The 18,694-nt window shown below is 37.6% G+C and overlaps 1 protein-coding gene across 3 annotated transcripts in view; it reads right to left on the bottom strand.

The window, feature by feature from the left end:
* LOC140778441 (uncharacterized) overlaps positions 1–18,694 on the bottom strand; it is a 55,417-nt gene that overhangs the window by 35,985 nt on the left and 738 nt on the right. For all 3 annotated transcript variants that reach the window (XM_073123155.1, XM_073123156.1, XM_073123154.1), the window contains exons 2-8: positions 15,182–15,308; positions 14,934–15,075; positions 14,717–14,829; positions 12,984–13,071; positions 12,727–12,864; positions 11,723–11,877; positions 10,488–10,598 (exon numbers count right to left, since the gene is read on the bottom strand). In XM_073123155.1, coding sequence (XP_072979256.1) covers positions 10,488–10,598; positions 11,723–11,877; positions 12,727–12,864; positions 12,984–13,071; positions 14,717–14,829; positions 14,934–15,075; positions 15,182–15,250 — 816 coding nt within the window. In that variant the 5' untranslated portion in view covers positions 15,251–15,308. The remainder of the gene's footprint in view (positions 1–10,487; positions 10,599–11,722; positions 11,878–12,726; positions 12,865–12,983; positions 13,072–14,716; positions 14,830–14,933; positions 15,076–15,181; positions 15,309–18,694) is intronic.

Here is an 18,694-nt window from a genome sequence, read left to right as displayed (position 1 = left end):
ACATGAATAATTTCTTTTAGAACCACAAATATGTTAAAGATTGTATGATAGCTAGCCAGGGTTTGTGATATAAGGAAAAGATAAAACCCAATGAAGAACCACATGGTCATATAGATATGCAAAAGTCAATTCAATTTTTCAATTAACAAGCTGCTCTTTTTAATACATGGGTAGGCATAGGATGATCCCACCCTTTCCTTATCAGTACAAAGATGGATCTTGAGAACTCTAAGTGGGCAAGTCTCCAATTTCCAAAGGAATCGTCATACTCAAAAGCCAGGTTATCAAACCAAGATCAACCAAAAATTGGTGATTCCTAGTCCAGAAAAATTTTAACAGGAAGGCCACCATAAAGCCTTGTAGATTTGTTAACCTGGGTAGATAGGCTAGCTAACCCTCAGTAAGCTTATTCAATGAGGAAAGAGACAAGGAAACATTGATAGATTTGGATAGATAGGTGCGTTTGCTGTAAATCTAAAACATGCAGGTTCTAACCTACCACAGCAAAATAATAAAGAAAATAAAGAAGAATACAAACTGTAACCCCCTGGATAGACTTGAAAGAGAATAGATAAGAGAAGAAAATATTATTATTGCTTGCCTTAACTCACATAAAACAACCTATGTATAATCTCTGAATGGGACTAGTCATTTGAGGGAAGAAAACAAGCCAAACCCTAATCAAACTCTAAAATAAATCAACTTAGTGTCCGTCGAGCGTTCAAACAGCTTGGAGGGCATTCAAACACATCGGGAATTTTCCCAAGCAAACCGGACTGGCATTCGAATGCCAAAAACATTTTGCTCTCAGGCGCAAGTGTTCAAATGCTAGGAAGGTCGTCCAAATGCTCATCTTAGGATTCGACCGTTCCAACAAAGCTTCTCCTGCGGTTAGCCGTTGTCTCTTTTGATACGTAGACTAGAATGGAGAGATTAGACCTCCATTCCTATCAATCCTCTCCCCTTGAAGACCAATCTTGTCCTCAAGGTTCAAATGTGGACCCCACAACTTTAGCTCCTAAAAATCTTTCCACCTAGAATCCTTCAATGGCAATTCTTCCCCTCTATTGGCAGCACTGCATAATATTCAGACCACCTCACCAGGATCCTATAGGTTTCGCTCAAATATTGGCAATTTTATCAGAATCATCTCCATCTTTATCATCAAGAATGCCCTTACTTTATGACTCATTATCTGTTGTATCGAGTCAACTTCCCTATCCAAAGGCCCATCCCAACATCCTTACAATCGGTACTTTTTCCCCACAGTATCAGAACTTGGTGTGGACACCACTATTTATTATGTTTACTCTCCTAGGCACAAAGAGTTGCATGGCTCTCTAGCTTAACGAGGATTCTAACTAGCCTTGCAGGGCTATTTTTGTCATTTTCTCTTATTAGGTTATTTTTATCATTTGCTCTGCTTTGCCTATATAAAGACTTATAGTCCTCTCTTTTCAGTTAATGAATACTCAGAAAGTTTTGATATATTGAGTATTTAGTTGGTGGATTTCAACACCTAGTCGGTGGATTCCCCGAGTAGCTACTTTTGTTACATTTCTTATTAAACCTGCGATCAAAGAATTTGACCTGCATCAACTTTGGTCTCAAAGCTTGGTTCTCGGTTTATCGATGCTCCACCTCCTAAATTCGATGCCACATCGCATCCATTCTTTGCTCGATAGATTGCTCCACAAACATCGGAGAGTTACTAAGTTCGACGAACGTCGACTTTGAGTTTCAAATACAAGTTGCACAAAGAGATCACTATTAGCGAGGGATAAAAAGAATCTATCACCGTCACTAAATCTCCACATGAGTTTAGAAAATTATCAAATGTAAGTTGCATTATATGCATTTGTTCCCTCACTAGTATAACCACATTGCATGAACCTTCGTAGTGGTAGGGTAGTCTCTAGCACACCATCCTAGTCTATTATGGAACCCATCACTATGGAAGATTTCAATAAATTTTTATAAGAATCTATTAAAAATATTACAACTGGATTAGACAACTTCAATGCCCATCTTAAGGCTATTGAGATGGGTGGTGAACAATCTGAGCACAAAGGTGATGTCGATGCATCCAGCACAAGTGCCAGGCATGCCACCCCTAATGTCGATGCATCCAGCACACCTTCCATTTATGCACCTGCTAGCACAAAAACAAAAACGATAATAGTACCTTTCAAAGCTATCCAAACTACCGCACCTGTCCAACCTGACAAAGGAAAAAGGCTCCTCAATGAAACTACACCTGTCAATGACCCACATCAATGTTATAAATGTAGATAGATTGGTCGTGTAGTCTTGAACTCCCCACAAAATGTCATTTACCTTAGGGAATAGGATGACACTACAAGGAAAGCCGAGCTCAATGTGTAAAGGTATAAATGAGCCGAGCCTGAGAGAGCCGACTCCAATTGAGGCTCGACTTAATGAATTTTGAGCTTTAAAATTAGGCTCAGGCTCGGCTCATCTCCACTCGAGCCCGAGCTAAGCTCGAGCCTGAAATGAGCCTATTATCAAGTATCATTCAAGCCGAACCGGCTCGAGCTGGACCGAGCCAGATCGAGCCCAAGCTGAGTACCGCAGCAGCTTGAGGAGGATGAGGCGGCCGACAACTTGAGGAGGCAGCCAGCATCGTGGCATCACTGCCCTCCGAAATATCATGGAAATTCATTAGAAACCGAGAGGAATCTCAAAAAGCTATCATCTCCTCTCCACCCACCTCTTTTTATCTCTATTTTCCAATCCAAATTTATAGAGATCATAAGAAACCACTTCTTCCCAAGAAGGTTAATATTATCATTCTATATATGTGTATACACACACACACACACAGATTTCAAAGAGATAAGGAGATCAGAGTGGGAAGGTAGGTGCAAGAAGCATCCAAAGCATAGACTATCAAAAGGGGTGTGCCCTTATTGTCTCAAGGAAAGTCTTAGCCACCTCTCAGCTTCATCTTCCACAATTGCTGCTACTTCTACTACAAATGCTTCTTCCACTACCTCCACTGCTTGCTCCTCTGGCCTGAAGCTCTCCTCCTCTACTGCTTCCCCTCCTCATGATCAAGAACCCAGCAACACCACTAGCCTTTCCCAGCTCCTCAAGGGGAAGACTGTTGCTCGTCAATCCAAGCCATTCAAGAAGAGCAAATCTCTTATTCCTATCATTAAGGAGCAGGAGAAGGAAAGTAAGAAGAGGAAGAAGAAGAAGAAGAAGAAAAAGAGAGGGAGGTTTTGGTCTAAGTTGCTGTTTGGCTCAAAGAAGAGAAGGCATGATCTGTTTCACTCTGAAACCATAAAGGATAAGCCTTCTTCCAAGTGGGTCTTCTTTTGATTTGTAATTGTCTTCAGTCGCCCTCATCCCCTCCTTCTCTATCCCCATTGTCACCTCAACAGCGAGCTGGTTCCGAAACGGATCCATCTCGATCGGAGGATTGAAGAGCTCACGCATCCTCCCGATCGACGCTGCCTTTGTCGTCGGAATCTCCCTCGAGCTTGGCAAAGGAGGATGAGGCAGCTGACAACTTGAGGAGGAGACGGTCGATACCGCCCTAGTCACCCTCATCCCCTCCTCTAACGTTGTTGTCACCTCGGCAGCGAGCCGATTCCGGAACAGATCATCTCGACGAGCGGATCGAGGAGCTCTCGCATCCTTGTCGCCACTGTCATGGCACGATCAGCGCTACCTTCGTTGTCGAAATCTCCCTCGAGCTTGGCGAAGAAGAGGCGGCCGATAGCTTGAGGAGGCGGCCGGCACTACGACATCACCGCCTTCTGAAACGCTGATCTGGTGCCGAAGGAGGAGGCGAGCTAGGGACAGATGTGAGATTTGGACATTTGGAAATAGGGTTTTGTAAGAATTCTTTTATACCAAGCCCTATCGAGCTAAGCCTGAGCGAGCCAGCTCTAGCTCAGGCTCGGCTCAATATTAATTTCAAGCCGGTTTTAGTGGCTCGGGCTTAACTCAACTCTGACCGAGCCAAGCCGAGCCCGAGCCAAGCTCGAGCCGCTCGTCAAGCTTGACAGCCCTATCAATGAGTAAGTTTACAAGCCTGACCCCAATGATATGTAAGATAGCGATAAGGATCGTGGTTACGAAGGCCATACTATTATTGTCGTTTGTTGCGCTTTGACGCAACCCTGGGAAACTGACAATTTAGTGACTTACAAACCGTCAATGAATATCCCCACTAAATCATATGCTATATCTGCTACTACTATTCCAGATATACCTGATATAACACTAACTACTTCTCTTTTTTCATCCACAATACAAGAAAAGGTAGAAGCTATTTAAATGATCAAATAACATCTACTACAGAAGGAGTTCACCATTTTCTAGTTCGCTGGCATGGTCAAGTAAAGTCTAATTATACGTGGTTCACTCACAAGCAATTACAGCAGCTTAACCCTAACATCTTGGAGTACTACTAGAGTCGTCCACACCTTCACCAAACTAGGTTAAATTTTAGTCACCCTAAGAGAGTAGGTGTGGACACCACTATTCGTCATATTTACTCTCGTAGGCACAAAAGAATTGCACCTATTACTCCTCCCGTCCTCCCTCTTACCTCCACCGTCGCCATCACAACCCTTCTTTCCTCATATCTCCGATGGGCCTCCACCCTCTCACCTTCTTCAAAATTACAAAGCCCTAATCACCTCCAATGGGCATCTCGCCTCCACCACCGCCCTTCTCTCCTCAGATCTCCAACGGGCCTCCTACCTTCTCGCCTCTTCGAAATCCTAAGGCTCGATCTCCTCCGATCCTCTCTCTCGTAGCCACGCCTCCACCACCGCCTTCTCTCCTCATATGTCCGATGGATCACCATCTTTCTTGCACGCCCGCGCCATCGCCGTCGTGTTGGTTGATCAATCTACCTCTTACTCCTACCTCTCCTACCCTCGGCATCTCCGATCTCGCTGTCTCCGATCTCTGTCATCGAGTACGATCCCTCCACAGACGAGTGGAAGTTCATCGCAACATTGGGACTAAAATTTAGTTAATGTAGGTTGTTGTTGTTATTACTCTTGTAATTAAAAGAATAGATTTGTGTTAGGACTTAGGACTTATGGGTTAATGGCTAGTATAAGTGAGAGGTTATTGTATTTGTGTTAGGATTGAATGCATGGTTAATGGCATAATGCTTTGAATTATTATTTTTATGTTATATAAATTTTGAGTTGAAAAAAGATTATTGTATAATGTATTATTTATATAGGCTAAATTAGTAAATATTCATTTTTATATGGGTAAACAGTAATTAATTAAATATTACTGTATTATTCGGGTCATATTAATACGACCCGTTTATTAAACGGGTTACACGGGTCGTGCCGTATTAACTCGACCCATTTATTAAATGGGTTACCCAGGTCGTATCGTTAATAAATGAGTCGTGTCGTTAATAAACAATGCAACCCATTTAATAATCAAGTCATGTTCATGTCAGAGTGATATTGATCCAACCTAAATCTGACCCGACTCAAACCCTCTTAACCCAACCCGATTGCCACCCCTACCTACAGTCTAATCTCTACGCTACCAATACTGAAAATGGGGTAGCAATCTTTATCTTATTCCAAAGCCCCCGAATGATCGACTTGCTTACAAAATTATGAGTGCTCCAACTATTAATCAACACTAATACCAGCCTCCCTTCCAAAGATCTTGTAATCTGTAAGATCTGTGGCATTAGAAATCCCAATAAGGCATGCAAGATAATCTCTGATGGTTTCGTCACATCTTTTAGAGTAGCTTACGTAGTCTCCACATCCATCGTCTTATCGAAGTCTGAATCGGCTATGAGAATGAATAGTTGTCCTACTTTGCATTGGTGTCCACAAACAAACTACTCATAACAGTTAAAACATAAGCTTTTTTCCCATCACACCCACATCTACTCTTAAGTCAAACACTGAAAATCATTACTCGATAGAGCTATAGGCTATACAGTGCCTATCGACCGAGCCCCCATTGGCGTCCCTGAGGTCTTATTATCCGCGAGTCGCTTAAGATTTAGGAAAATCATTACTCGATAGAGCTATAGGCTATACAGTGCCTATCAACCAAGCCCCCATTGGGGTCCCCGAGGTCTTATTATCCGCGAGTCGCTTAAGATTCAGCCTCACAATTATCGTGGGTAGAAGGCCCAGTTAACCCAGTATTCGCCTCCCCCTCACAAGTCGATCCTCGTGCATTCGTGCTAAGTTTATGTCATGAGCTATATTTTTAAGCTTGAAAGGTTTCACTTTCAATTGTATCTCCTCCTGTAGCCCTCCGATGAAGCAACCCAACAGCACCAACTCCGGCCATCCATAGACTCTCAAGGCTAGTTTCTCGCAATCATTCTAATAAACATTGGGGTCTCCATCTACTGCAACTTCCTCAAGATTTTGATACGAACCGGATCAGATCGGATCCCATCAAAAGGGAGATTAGGCTCAATGGATTGAGTCTGATTATCTTATTTGCTTATTTGGTTTAATTAGAGTCTTAGTAGGTTAGGATTTTATTTAATTAGCTAAATTCAGCTCTGCGCAATTTCGGAAAAATATTCGCAGAATATTCTACACATGTCCAAATAATATCAAACTAGTTGGATAAGGTCGCTAAACTTCAGATCTACAACTTTAATATTCATGACTTCTCCAGATTCGAAATCTATCTGGGACAAAACGAAAGCTTAATCCAAGAGTTAATCGGAAAAGACAAGGAAGACTAGTTTAGTTGGTTTGTTAGGGTTTTAACTTAGTTGTTGATTTGTTATGATTTGTTTGAGTTATTTAATTTAGTTGATGAGTCCCTAGGGTAAGCCTCTATATATATGTGGAGGAAACCCTAATTGGAGTATGATAATGATAATGCTATTGGATTATTCATTTCTTGCCTCATATCTTCTCTCTAGACTCTCTCCTTCCTCCCTCTTCACCATCCTTCTACCTCTACCGTTGGTAAGGTTTTTCTTAACTTCAAATCTCCCTCAACTGTTGAGCCACCCCTCTTTTTTGAGATCTCGACCACTTCGTTTCCTTCGTCTACTTCCTTAATCACATACACAATTCACTTTAATCTCCATACCCATTCATAACCCTAACATGCACTCCACTCGTCACCACCACCACCATCACTCACGTTCTTTCATGGAGATGAGGGTTATGGATGGGTATGGAGATGAGGGTGGACGGTGGACGATGGATGTGATTAAGGGATGTAAACGAAGGAAACGAAATGGTTGAAATCCCAAAGAAAAGGGGTGGCTCAATAGTCGAGGGAGATTAAAAGTTAGAAGAAACCTTATCAATGGTAGAAGTGGACGGATGGTGAAGAGGGAGGAAGAAGAGAGTCTAGAGAGAAGATATGAGGCAAGAAATTAATAATCCAATAGCATTATCATCATCATATTCTAATTAGAGTTTCCTCCACATATATATAGAGGCTTACCCTAGGGACTCATCAACTAAATTAAACAACTCAAACAAATCATAACAAATCAACAACTAAGTTAAAACCATAACAAACCAACTAAACCAGTCTTCCTTATCTTCTCCAATTAACTCTCGGATTAAGCTTTCGTTTTGTCGTAAATAGATTCCGAATCTGGAGAAGTCATAAATATCAAAGTTGTAGATCTGAAGGTTAGCGACCTTATCCAACTAGTTTGATATTATTTGGATATATGTAGAATATTCTGCGAATATTTTCCTAAAATTGCGCAGAGCTAGATTTAACTAATTAAATAAAATCCTAACCTACTAAGACTAACTAAACTAAATAACCAAATAAGATAATTAGACTCAATACATTGAGTCTAATCTCTCTTTGATTTGATCCGATCTGACCCAGTTCGTATCAGATTTCACCAAAATTATCACATTATGATAGTCCGAACCTCGATACCAACCCCTAAGTGAACTCCGGTGCCAATGTGTTCATTTTCTTAAACCACTAGAACCATTGCAAGGTCTCATCTTGCAAGTGGAATGCGGCAAGCCCACCCCTCTCCATTGGCTTTGTCCCTTAGTAGGCAAAAAAATGTTCCACCCCCCCTATAGGATATTTGCCCGAGAACTTCTAAAAGCCCAAACGGATGATTTGACACTAAACTCCCCTAATCTAGCCTCCTTAAAACCCTCTCTCCGTGGTTATTGCCGATCTTCCTTCCATTCTAGCCAACATCTCCATGATACAAAGCATATGTTCCTTGATCTCCTTCATGATTTGACGTTGAACTACCTACAGTCTTCATGGCCTCCCCATGCTTCAACTGCTTTATAAACTGCTAATGAAATGACTACTCCAACCTATTGAGACAGTCCTCAGTCGATGTAGCCCGCGAATTTAACATGTGTCCAACCTTTGTGGCAAGTTGAACAACAAAGTTTCATCAACTAGCCACAAATGCCCTGATACCAATTGAGAGGTTTCGATCTGACGGAACCCTATCAAGCAATACAACAACATAATGGTTAAAATAAAGAAGAATATGAACCCTAGCCCGCTAGCTAGACTTGGGAGAGAGAATAAATCAAAGAAGAAAATACTTTTATTGCCTACCATAACTCACATAAGGCAACCTATATCTCAATCAGACTAGTCACTTAAAAAAAGAAAACAAGTCAAACCTTAATCAAACTCTAAAATAAATCAACTTAGCAACCATCGAGCATTCGAACGCATCAGGAATTTTCCCAGGAGAACCGAACTGGCCTTCAAACGACAGGAAGGCCATTCGAACACTTCTAAAGGCCATTTTGCTCTTGGGCACTAACGTTCAAGCGTCAAGAAGGTCAAACGCCCGGCTTAGGATTCATCTATTTTGACAAATCTTCTCTAGCGGCTAGACATCATCTCCTTTAATATGTAAACTGGAATGGAGTGATTAGACATTCATTCCTATCAGAAAAAAAAAAAATTCAAAGATAAAGTAAAATGATAACCCACCACACATTTTTGTCAATGGGGTCTTCTTTGCAAGGAAGGCATCAAAGTGGTATGGGAAGTTTACAAGATTCTAACATACAAGTTCTGACGTTTCATTTCTTAGAAGAATTTTTAAAAGTTAAAACAATTACAGAACAACACAAGAAAAGTAATAGGTCTACTTAGTGATTTTGCATGGTTAGTAGATCAAAGTGAACATAGGTTATGAAAGACATTTCAATTCACGCCTCACCTAATAAAAATATTAGGTTTGAAACTTCAAATCTTGCATGCACTTCTTCACTATTTTTAAGTTGACCTATTAACTTAACAAATGCCAAAAAAAAAGAATCTGAGGTTAAAATAGCAGTGAGGTCCATAAAAAGTTTACCTAAGATACAAGCCATAAAGCCTTATTTATAGAGATTAAATCTAACCAGTCCTAATCAACTTAACTAAACCAATCTTTCTTATCTTCTTAGATTAGTCCCTCGTTTCGTCATAGATAGATTCCAAATCCGGAGAAATCGTGAATACCAAAGTTGTAGATCTAGAGGTTGGCGATCTTATCTAATGAGTTTAATATTATTCGAATGTCTGTGAAATATCCTACAAATATTTTTTCGAAACTACGCAGAGCTGGATTTAGCTAATTAAATAAAATCATAATCTACTAAAATTCTAATTAAACCAAATAAGCAAATAAGATAACTAAACTCAATCCATTGAGTCCAATGTCCCCTTGATGTGATCCAAGCTAACCCGATTCACATCACTACTAACTGCAATTAAAGTTGTAGCGACGACCGCTATAGCTTTAGTAGCCACAATCGTGATAAAGCATGCACACACACACTCACATGAGAGAGAGGGAGAGAGAAAGTAAAGCTTAAATCCTCCCTTCTCCCTGTCAATGTCAGAGACACAGATGGCACAACCAAGATGTCTGCAGCACTGCACCCTGACAAAATTGTAACCAATTAATCAAAGCGGTGCAGAACTTTAACTAGTACAAATAGCTACGGTCACTTTTCTAATCTTCATAAATCAATATCAAGGCTGGTTTAAGCACAAGCTAGTAATTAAAGATCAAACCTCCACAAATACTACAAGTTTTCTTTATCCAAATTCCTATACTGGACCAAGTGCTTAAATAGTTAAACTAACTATTCATTTACTTTTAAGTTTTTACTTCAAATGGCAATATTTCCTTCTTAGGAAGTACTGTAGTCAATCAAGTCTAAAAGAGTTAGCTTAGAGGAGCTCCCATTAGTCCATAACCATTACCAAGAGGTCCTAGACCATAATGCAAGGCGGAGCTAGACTTCAACATTAACCTATCACCTACATGTGAAATAGTAGTGCACTTTGAAAATACATAAATTGTTAACAACAATGTGTAATAAAAGTAGCAAAACTGAATGGAGAAACAAAAGGCTGCAATATGGAACATGACATACTCTAAACTACTCTTTGTATATTACTATATTACCTTGTACTAACAAATTATGGAAAATCTTAGCAAGTTTCATGAAATAAAGCTTAAAGAAAACCTTCTTCTTGAGACAATATACAAACTTCTCATAGTTTGCCCGCCAAAGAACTTCATTCTCAGTAATTGTAGACTCAAGCTCTTGATCTATCTCCAAAGCCTCGTACTTGCGCTGTTAAACAGTTAAAAGGTATTTCGCACAATGCTTAGAAGCAATTGAGAAGTAACAGATAACCATATTATTCTACCAGCATACAAGTAGACAATGAAGCAAATACACTTGGAAAACAAATAGCCTAATTTTGTTTACCTGTCCTAGCTTAAGCAAATCAATTTTATCATTCTACATACACATAAACAAAAAGATTCAATTTAACAGAATCAATCAGCATATTCAAGGAAATCCCAAAGACATGATATGATGATTAAAGAAAGCAAAATACACTGGATTCTCCAGAAGGAAAAGTAGGAAGGATAAAAGTATGAAATTATTTTAGTCATTCATAGAATAACAAAACAATTATACAAAGAAGACGAGATGGAAAACTAACTTGCTACATGTTTGGAGAACACAAGCAAAGATATTAATCATCAATTTAAAAAGTATGAACAACATACACTAACTAAATTCAGCACAAACTGCTAGGAAATCCAAAGGAAAAAATCTTTAGTTCATCACCATCTTTTGCAAATAAAGGATCACATCAAGCTTACAGCTGATGTCAGGTGTGGTTTAATCCAAAGGTAGGAACTAGTATCAAAAGGTGGGAATTAATCGTAATGAAACAAAGCAATTAAAATGAGAAAGTTGCACATCTAATAAAAGTATAAAAGATAAGCAGCACAGCCTAATGCTTTAATATTTATCATGCAAAATGCGAAACTTCCATCGACTCAACTTGCTATATATATCTCCAAGAGAGTAGAGATTGTTAACTATGAAGTAAACTAATCTCATGTCAAACAGAAAGATTCATTTCGAACCAAGCAACTATGCTTGCTACTTAACTAGCAACTCTCTGCAAGGATTTCCACTAGTAGCTGATGATGACTTAAGGACGCAATCTCTTGTACACATAGAAGCACGATGTTCTGCCTCATAGTAAGAGATAAAATTATATGAAAATCTTAAGTGTGATTATACAGGCTTATTATAGAACAGTAATTATGAGCTAAGCGCAACTATACGGGTTTATTATAGAGAAGGCAATTATGAGCTAAGTGTGACTAACATTATCACCGTAAGGATAAAGAGTTTCTCAGCATGCATCATTTTATGCAATAAGTGAGACTAACCTTATCACCGGCAGAGAAAACATGATGGTGATCTGCAACATCAAAATTTACTGTCTCTGTCTCAATATCTGGGATTTCAGAAAATCTTTCAGCATGTGAAAGCGCTGCAGCTGTTGCGGCTTGTTGTTCTAGAGGAGAAGATTGTTCGTTAGTCTGTAAGACAGAACACACTCAATATCAGTATATTTTTCTTTCTTTTTCTTTTTTTCTTTTTTTGATTAAATTCAATATTGGTTTTCTTGTTTTACTAAATAGGCACTCAATATCAGTTTCTTGTTTTAGTAAATAGGCACTCAATATAAGTTTCTTCTTTTACTAGCCATTGGAACTAAAGCAAAAAAAAAAAAAAAAAAATGTAAACACATTCAGTGAAAATAAAGTTTAAGTGTTTAGGTGTTGTGCTATTCAGCTTTAGAGATGCCAAATATGTTTAGTATCAAACACTTATTTTGCAAAAACACAGCAGATTGTCACAATTTTGAAAAGGATAATGATTGCTTATTCATTTAACTTACAAACGATATCCATGAATAATCGCTAAGATTATATAAAGAGTAATATAACCTTATAAGCACAAAGACTTAGGGTCATGGATTGGTCTGCCAGCACAAGACATGCTAGGTGACACCACTTGTGCCTTCTCGCACGATCGTAGCCAAGAGGAGCAGCAAAGGGAGATAAGGGTGAAGGAGTTGTTACAACGCGGGGCTGGAGGGAGGGAGAGAGGTGAATGACTGAATGATGGGGAACCAATAAGAAGAGTTTTTGGACCTGATTAACTCAAATCTCAAGTTAATAAAGGTCGAGTAGAATTAAAGTTGGCCAATACAACAACATTCCAGTTTTGGTTCGAGTAAATAGGAGTTTATCAGAGTTGATTCCTATTTGTTGCCATAAATAGTTACCAATAAGGATAACAAAGAAGAAAATCAAATGGATAAAACATGCAAGTTACTTATTCCGTGAACTGACATATAGATAGCATTAAATGTTTTAACTTATCTTAGCACCACGTTTTCTTGTAGATTGATCTTCTGAAGTTGGTACAAGGAAAGGCTCAGGCTTTGGACAGCGTTCCACATAATGTGAATGCACAAGCTTGTTGAAGTTCACACGTAACTCTTTCCTTGTAGATTCACTAGCTAAGAAAGACATGATTGTCATTACTTATGATGACAATTTAAAAAAATAAAGTAATCGAGGGGTAATATAATTTAAGCTAAAAATATTGCAAAGTAATTGCAAAAAGAAAACAATTCACCTTCAGGTAGCTTTGAGATTGTTCGTTCCAAAAGTTGCTCAAAAGTTAGCCTTCCATTTTGAAGTAAACCCTCGAGAAGAGTTTCACACTGCAAGACATAAATAAAATATATCCCACTCAAAAGTTCATGTGAAATCAGAGCATCATGTCATAGAAATAAACTGAAATCAACTCTGATTTTGGTCACACAACTAAGAAGTACACCAATAGCTTATCCCTAACTTTGAAGTGTTCAATCAATACGAACTTACAAGCTTAGGAAAGATGTATTGTGAAGATAACATTTTCCAACCTAAGCTCAATTGGCACTTACTACACAAATTCAATATCAACAATATATGGGTTACCAAGGGAGTCCCCTTTACCACTTGTGTGAATCGATAGGCGACGTATCAAAAGTTCAAAACCTTGGGAGAGGCAACAAAGATTTACTACTTCAGCTTCAAGTACTAATATAGCCAATCAGGTAAGCTTATATTGCAAAGCATTTTATTTGGAAAATATTTCCTTAAGTTTTGAATTTTGATTAAGAGTTAACCATGTTAATCAAAAGACAATGGTCAATATATGAGAGTCCTTGCATGTTCAGACAATCTTACTTTTACTATTGTTTAAAGGTTTGTAATAGGCATCTAAAGGACTCCAACAATTAGCAAATTAGCTAAGAGCTATGAATAGATTCACAAAAATATGAATTGTTGATTTCCATTGTTCAAATTCCCATTGTTCTTGAAGGCAGACGTATGTTGTCTTGACTTCTCACCACTACGTCATTGGTGTGGCAATGGAAAATAGAAGACTAGCAAATGGCGGCTGCCACAGCAGATTATGACCTACTATTGCTCATTTTCAAATTTTCTTTTTTCTGTTTAGGTAATTTGTATGATTATATCTGATACTCCAATTGAAGAATAAGGATAATATAAAGAATCAATAATTTGTAGTCAACCACCCGAACAAAGAAACCAAGGCTCCTGAACATTGACAAGGTGGAGTATAATCAATCAGAAGGACGATAAGGTGGAGATGCAAAATACATGCAAACACTGTAATGGAAGATTATGACTGTATGATGATCAAGTAGGAGTGAGCTTATCATTAGCATGCAATTTTTAATATATTTAATTTGAATACTCTAGGTTAAAGTCTGACGCACCTTATGTTAAAAGATGTCACTTTTCCTTTTGAGGATGTTAGTTCAAAATATCAATTCTCTCTAGTTATCTTTTGATACATATAATTTATTTTATCCTTTTTCACTTCTCATTCTCTCATTCTTCTGTTTAGATTGGACTTAATAAGGCATATTACTGATTATAATTATATAGTTGTGATTTAGTTGTAAATATGTGTGATTTAGATTGGACCCTCTCTCCCTCTCTCTTAAAAGTTAAAACTTCCATTTACTGTCCATTGTATTTTCTAATTTCAGAATCAGCAAAGCCCAATAAAGGAGTTTGATCAGAAGTGCAAAACCTACCCATGGATGTTGTTGCATCACGGAAGCAATGTTGCTCCAGAGTATATCTTATTCCCCATATCATCTTCCTATCACACTTTAAACGTCTAAAATAACAAGTTTCTTCAACAGCTGATCAAAGTTGAACTTTGATAGTGCAGTCGTATCTCATAAATTGTCAAAGTCCAAAAAAATAATAGCCTATGCAATTTCATCAAACCCACAATACTACTGAATTAACGACATCTAACTATACAGTCTACAAAATTCTCACCTGCTCACCAAGATCATCATTCACTATCCCCAAAAACTTTGGAAAACGCATCCGGTGGAGGATCCCATCGAACAACGCAGCATATAGCGTCACCAACTTCTCACTACTTCCTTCTAAACACAAAGACAACCACAAGCACACCCAATACCAAAATCAATAACAGGAACCAACAAAGGAACCAAAACAAAACAAAACAAAACAAAAATAGTGAGGATACTTGGAGAGGAGAAGGCCTGGATGCAGTTGTGCTGGATGAGGACGAGGAGGCAATTCTTGACTCTGGAACTCGAGAGTTGTGTGAAGCGGGATATTTCTTGGAGCGAAATGGGGCCGTGCTTGAGGAGGCAGCTGCAGACCTTCTACAATGTATAGGCAAAGAAGTGTGTGTGAGAGGGAGAGAAGTATAAAAGATGAGAAAAAGGGGAACAGGAGGGAGAAGGAGAGTAAGAAGAGGAGATTAATTACAGCTACAAGATCCCCGAAGTGGGTAGTGATGAGGTCGATCGCGAGATCTATGCCATGCTGCCCAACCATCGTTTCTCTAATTAGAGAGAGAGGGAGAGAGAGGCGAGCTAGGAAGAGGGATTAGATCCTGACATAAAATGAGAGCACAATTATTCATGAAAAATAAATGGACTTAACCCAAATATAGATATAACGGTGCATAGATAATCCAAAAAATATAAATGTCATAGCATGTCATGTGCATAAATTCCTATACACTACGAATGTTATGAAGGGTAATGTTCATTAAAACCATCATAATAATCACTCAAGACACTCTCAGCACTAACACAATCTGGACTCATCCCCAAAGAAGGCATGAAACTAAGTGGTACTATCACCTACCTATGCTTAGGGTCCAGTTGACCGATAGTCTACCACTGTATACTAGGAACCTCAATCATAAAGCCTATCAGCATCACAATGAGTTATCATCGCACATTGGTGCAAAATACTTGCACGAGTCCTCGACTCATCATCGCACATCCGTGCGAAATATTCACAAGAGCCCTTGCTTGCAACTATGCTCTGACTGTCCTCAACATTCCACATGGTGTACGATAACCATCAATAAATAGTAGTGGTCGAGTCGTGATAATAATCAACGTCTACTAATTATCAATGTAAAGTATGCTTGCTTGTTTGGGATCCACTGACTAAAAACTCAAGCGAGGCCCTAATCATAATAATAGCAATAAAAGCACTAAATATCAAACGAAAATAAAGAGATTATTAGACTAGGTTTTAGTTGTTTTTCACACATTTTCTTGCACTATAGAGCATCAAGATGCAAAAGGATAATTAAAGAAGAATGTTGACATCACAAGAATGTCTCAATAGAATTGATATGATGAAACGCAAGAACCGAATTATTGGCCAAAACGTGATTGAGATGATGTCTGGAATAAATTTTAGACTATTGTCGAATTTTGCATAGCAATTTTAAAAGTGACGACAAATCAAATATAGACTTTCTCATGAAGTTACGTATAGGATAAGAGCATCAATTAGATAAAAAAATTGGCACTACTAAAGGCCACAAGAAATGGTGCGAGATGATTGACAAAAAATGGGATAAGCAATTATACCAAGATTGTAGGCTTCTTCAGTATTTCTTTAGCTAACTTACTAATACTTGCAGGCTATTCTTTGAATCCAAAATTTCAATATTCAAAAAATGTCTCAAATGATTGTGAGGTCATAAAGGGAGTAAGAGGTGTGATTACAAGACTTGAGTCTGATTTCAAAAAGCAAAATCATACAACAAAGAAGTGAGTAGATATTTAAATCTTTAAATCTTAAGTTTAATATTTTATAATCTTAAAATATTTTGATCTCAATAGGAGAAATATGGACTAAAACTTGGAAACTTTAATACCAACAAATACCTGCAACAATTAATAGCACTACTCCAAGTAACAAACAATATTCATAGATAACATGCATCTTTACGTCTAATACTCTAAATTATAAATCATGCTAAATTGCTATTCATATTCTATATAGCTATGGTCAAGATGAAGCTCCTACTTTGACGCAAATAACGCAGGGGATTTAAAGTCAAACTGTTTCATCAAGTCAATATGAATGAAATTGGAAAACTTTCTCACAAATCCATATAAAACCTGGAAACAGACTCACAACGAAAAAATTAGAGAAGTTAGTATTTTGTCGTTATCATACGTGGTTTAGAAGAAAAAAATTTAAGGAGAAAACAAAATGATAAATTCATTGATCCAAATTATGTACTTGATGATGAAGATCCACGTAGACCTAATAAAAGAGATAGATGATAGAGTTCTCAATAATAGAGATAATCTATGGTTGGGCGACTACAATAGGCAGGAGCAACAAGGGCAAGGCCAAACCATCGTAGAGCAAGGGATATGAGTACGAGATTAGATGATAATGACAATGGTGCCATAATGACATCCAGAAGCCATCCCTTTAAAAATAATCCCATTGCATCTCAAGAGAGGTCGAGTGGATATGGGATGATCAACCTAGATCTACTTATCTTAGTTGAGGGGAGGGAGGGAGTCAAGGAGGTGATATACCATATGGTGCACATGGGACAACATCAAGGTTCTTTTGCTCTCAATGTTGGTTCGAGTCATATCTACTCAGAAGGGCCATGACATAGTTATAGTTATGGAGATTATAGTGATATTCAATCCAATGTTTGGGATGCATATCAAGAACGTTAGTCAACCACTTCTTCCTAAAATATCGAAGGACTTATGAGATCAATATTCTATGTGCCCAATCCTCATCATTAGTATTATTTTCATTGCCATGACAAGGATAGTAACAACTACCAACATTTGTATGATCTACAATTAAATTCCATCTAGTGATAGTGCTATTGATTTTTTTTCATAATATGTGAGTAGTAGTCTTTTTTTGTGACTTGTCTTAATTTTCGTAAGTTTTTAAAATTGTATGCTATTTTTCTTAAATTTTCTGCCATTTTCTAGAATTTCCTAGAGTTTTTTAATTCTTTACTATTTAAAAAAAGGACTAAACTCAAAAAAAATAGAACTCCAAAACCAATCAAAACTCCGAAATGTTTCTTCTTTTTTTCTAGGGAACAAAAACGCAAAACTTCAAACCATGAGTAGAATATATGGTTCTAAGATTTGCACATATTTATATCTAGGCTTCCATAGTTTACCTTAAATACAAACATGGTAAATATGTACACATATGTTACTCTACCTTGTGGCAAGGCCTATATCTAAGAAATACAATAAAGTAGTAAGTGTAAATATGTACCTAAATTCAAGATATATAATACACGCACCTGGCGGCATATACTTATTTGCCTATCTAATAGAGTCGATTAAGGCATACGCACAGAGGTGAAAACGGGTTGGATTAACTTCGACCCGACCCAATTCGGATCAGATTCGGTAAACAATTTTTATCCAACTCAGATACAAATTCATATATGAGTAAAAAACTTGGATATGGATATGGGTTGGATAATTTTTCGGATACGGATACGAATATCGGATATCCATTTATCCACATATTTTTTAAATGATCTATAGTTTGTAGTTTTCTTATTTAAATAATGAGTATTGATATTGTTACGAATAATTTGTTCCATATTATTTATAGAGATTGGTTTTAATAAATTTATATGTATTTGACATACAAAAAATTTATTTTCTTAAACTCTTAATATTTTATGTTAATTGTCTCCAAAAGAAAAGTTATACTTCATTTAAAATTTTATCTACATCCGTTTAAGATCTGATCTTCTATTTAAAAAATATTTGATCCATATCCGGTTAGTTAAGATATGATTGTAAATTTTGATATCTATTCAAAATCCATATCCAAATCCAGATGTGGATTAAGCACTATCTAATCCATATACGATTCACTTTCACCCCTACAGACACATGCTATGCTGATGCTTAAGCACATATACAATTATGGACTACAGGCATCCATATACATACATAT

The sequence above is a fragment of the Typha angustifolia genome, chromosome 15, assembly GCF_048772165.1.
Source record: "Typha angustifolia cultivar Huaian chromosome 15, ASM4877216v1, whole genome shotgun sequence".
Classification (NCBI taxonomy): Eukaryota; Viridiplantae; Streptophyta; class Magnoliopsida; order Poales; family Typhaceae; genus Typha; species Typha angustifolia.
The sequence above is the reverse complement of the archived record's forward strand: the minus strand, read 5'-3'. Positions and strand labels throughout refer to the sequence as shown.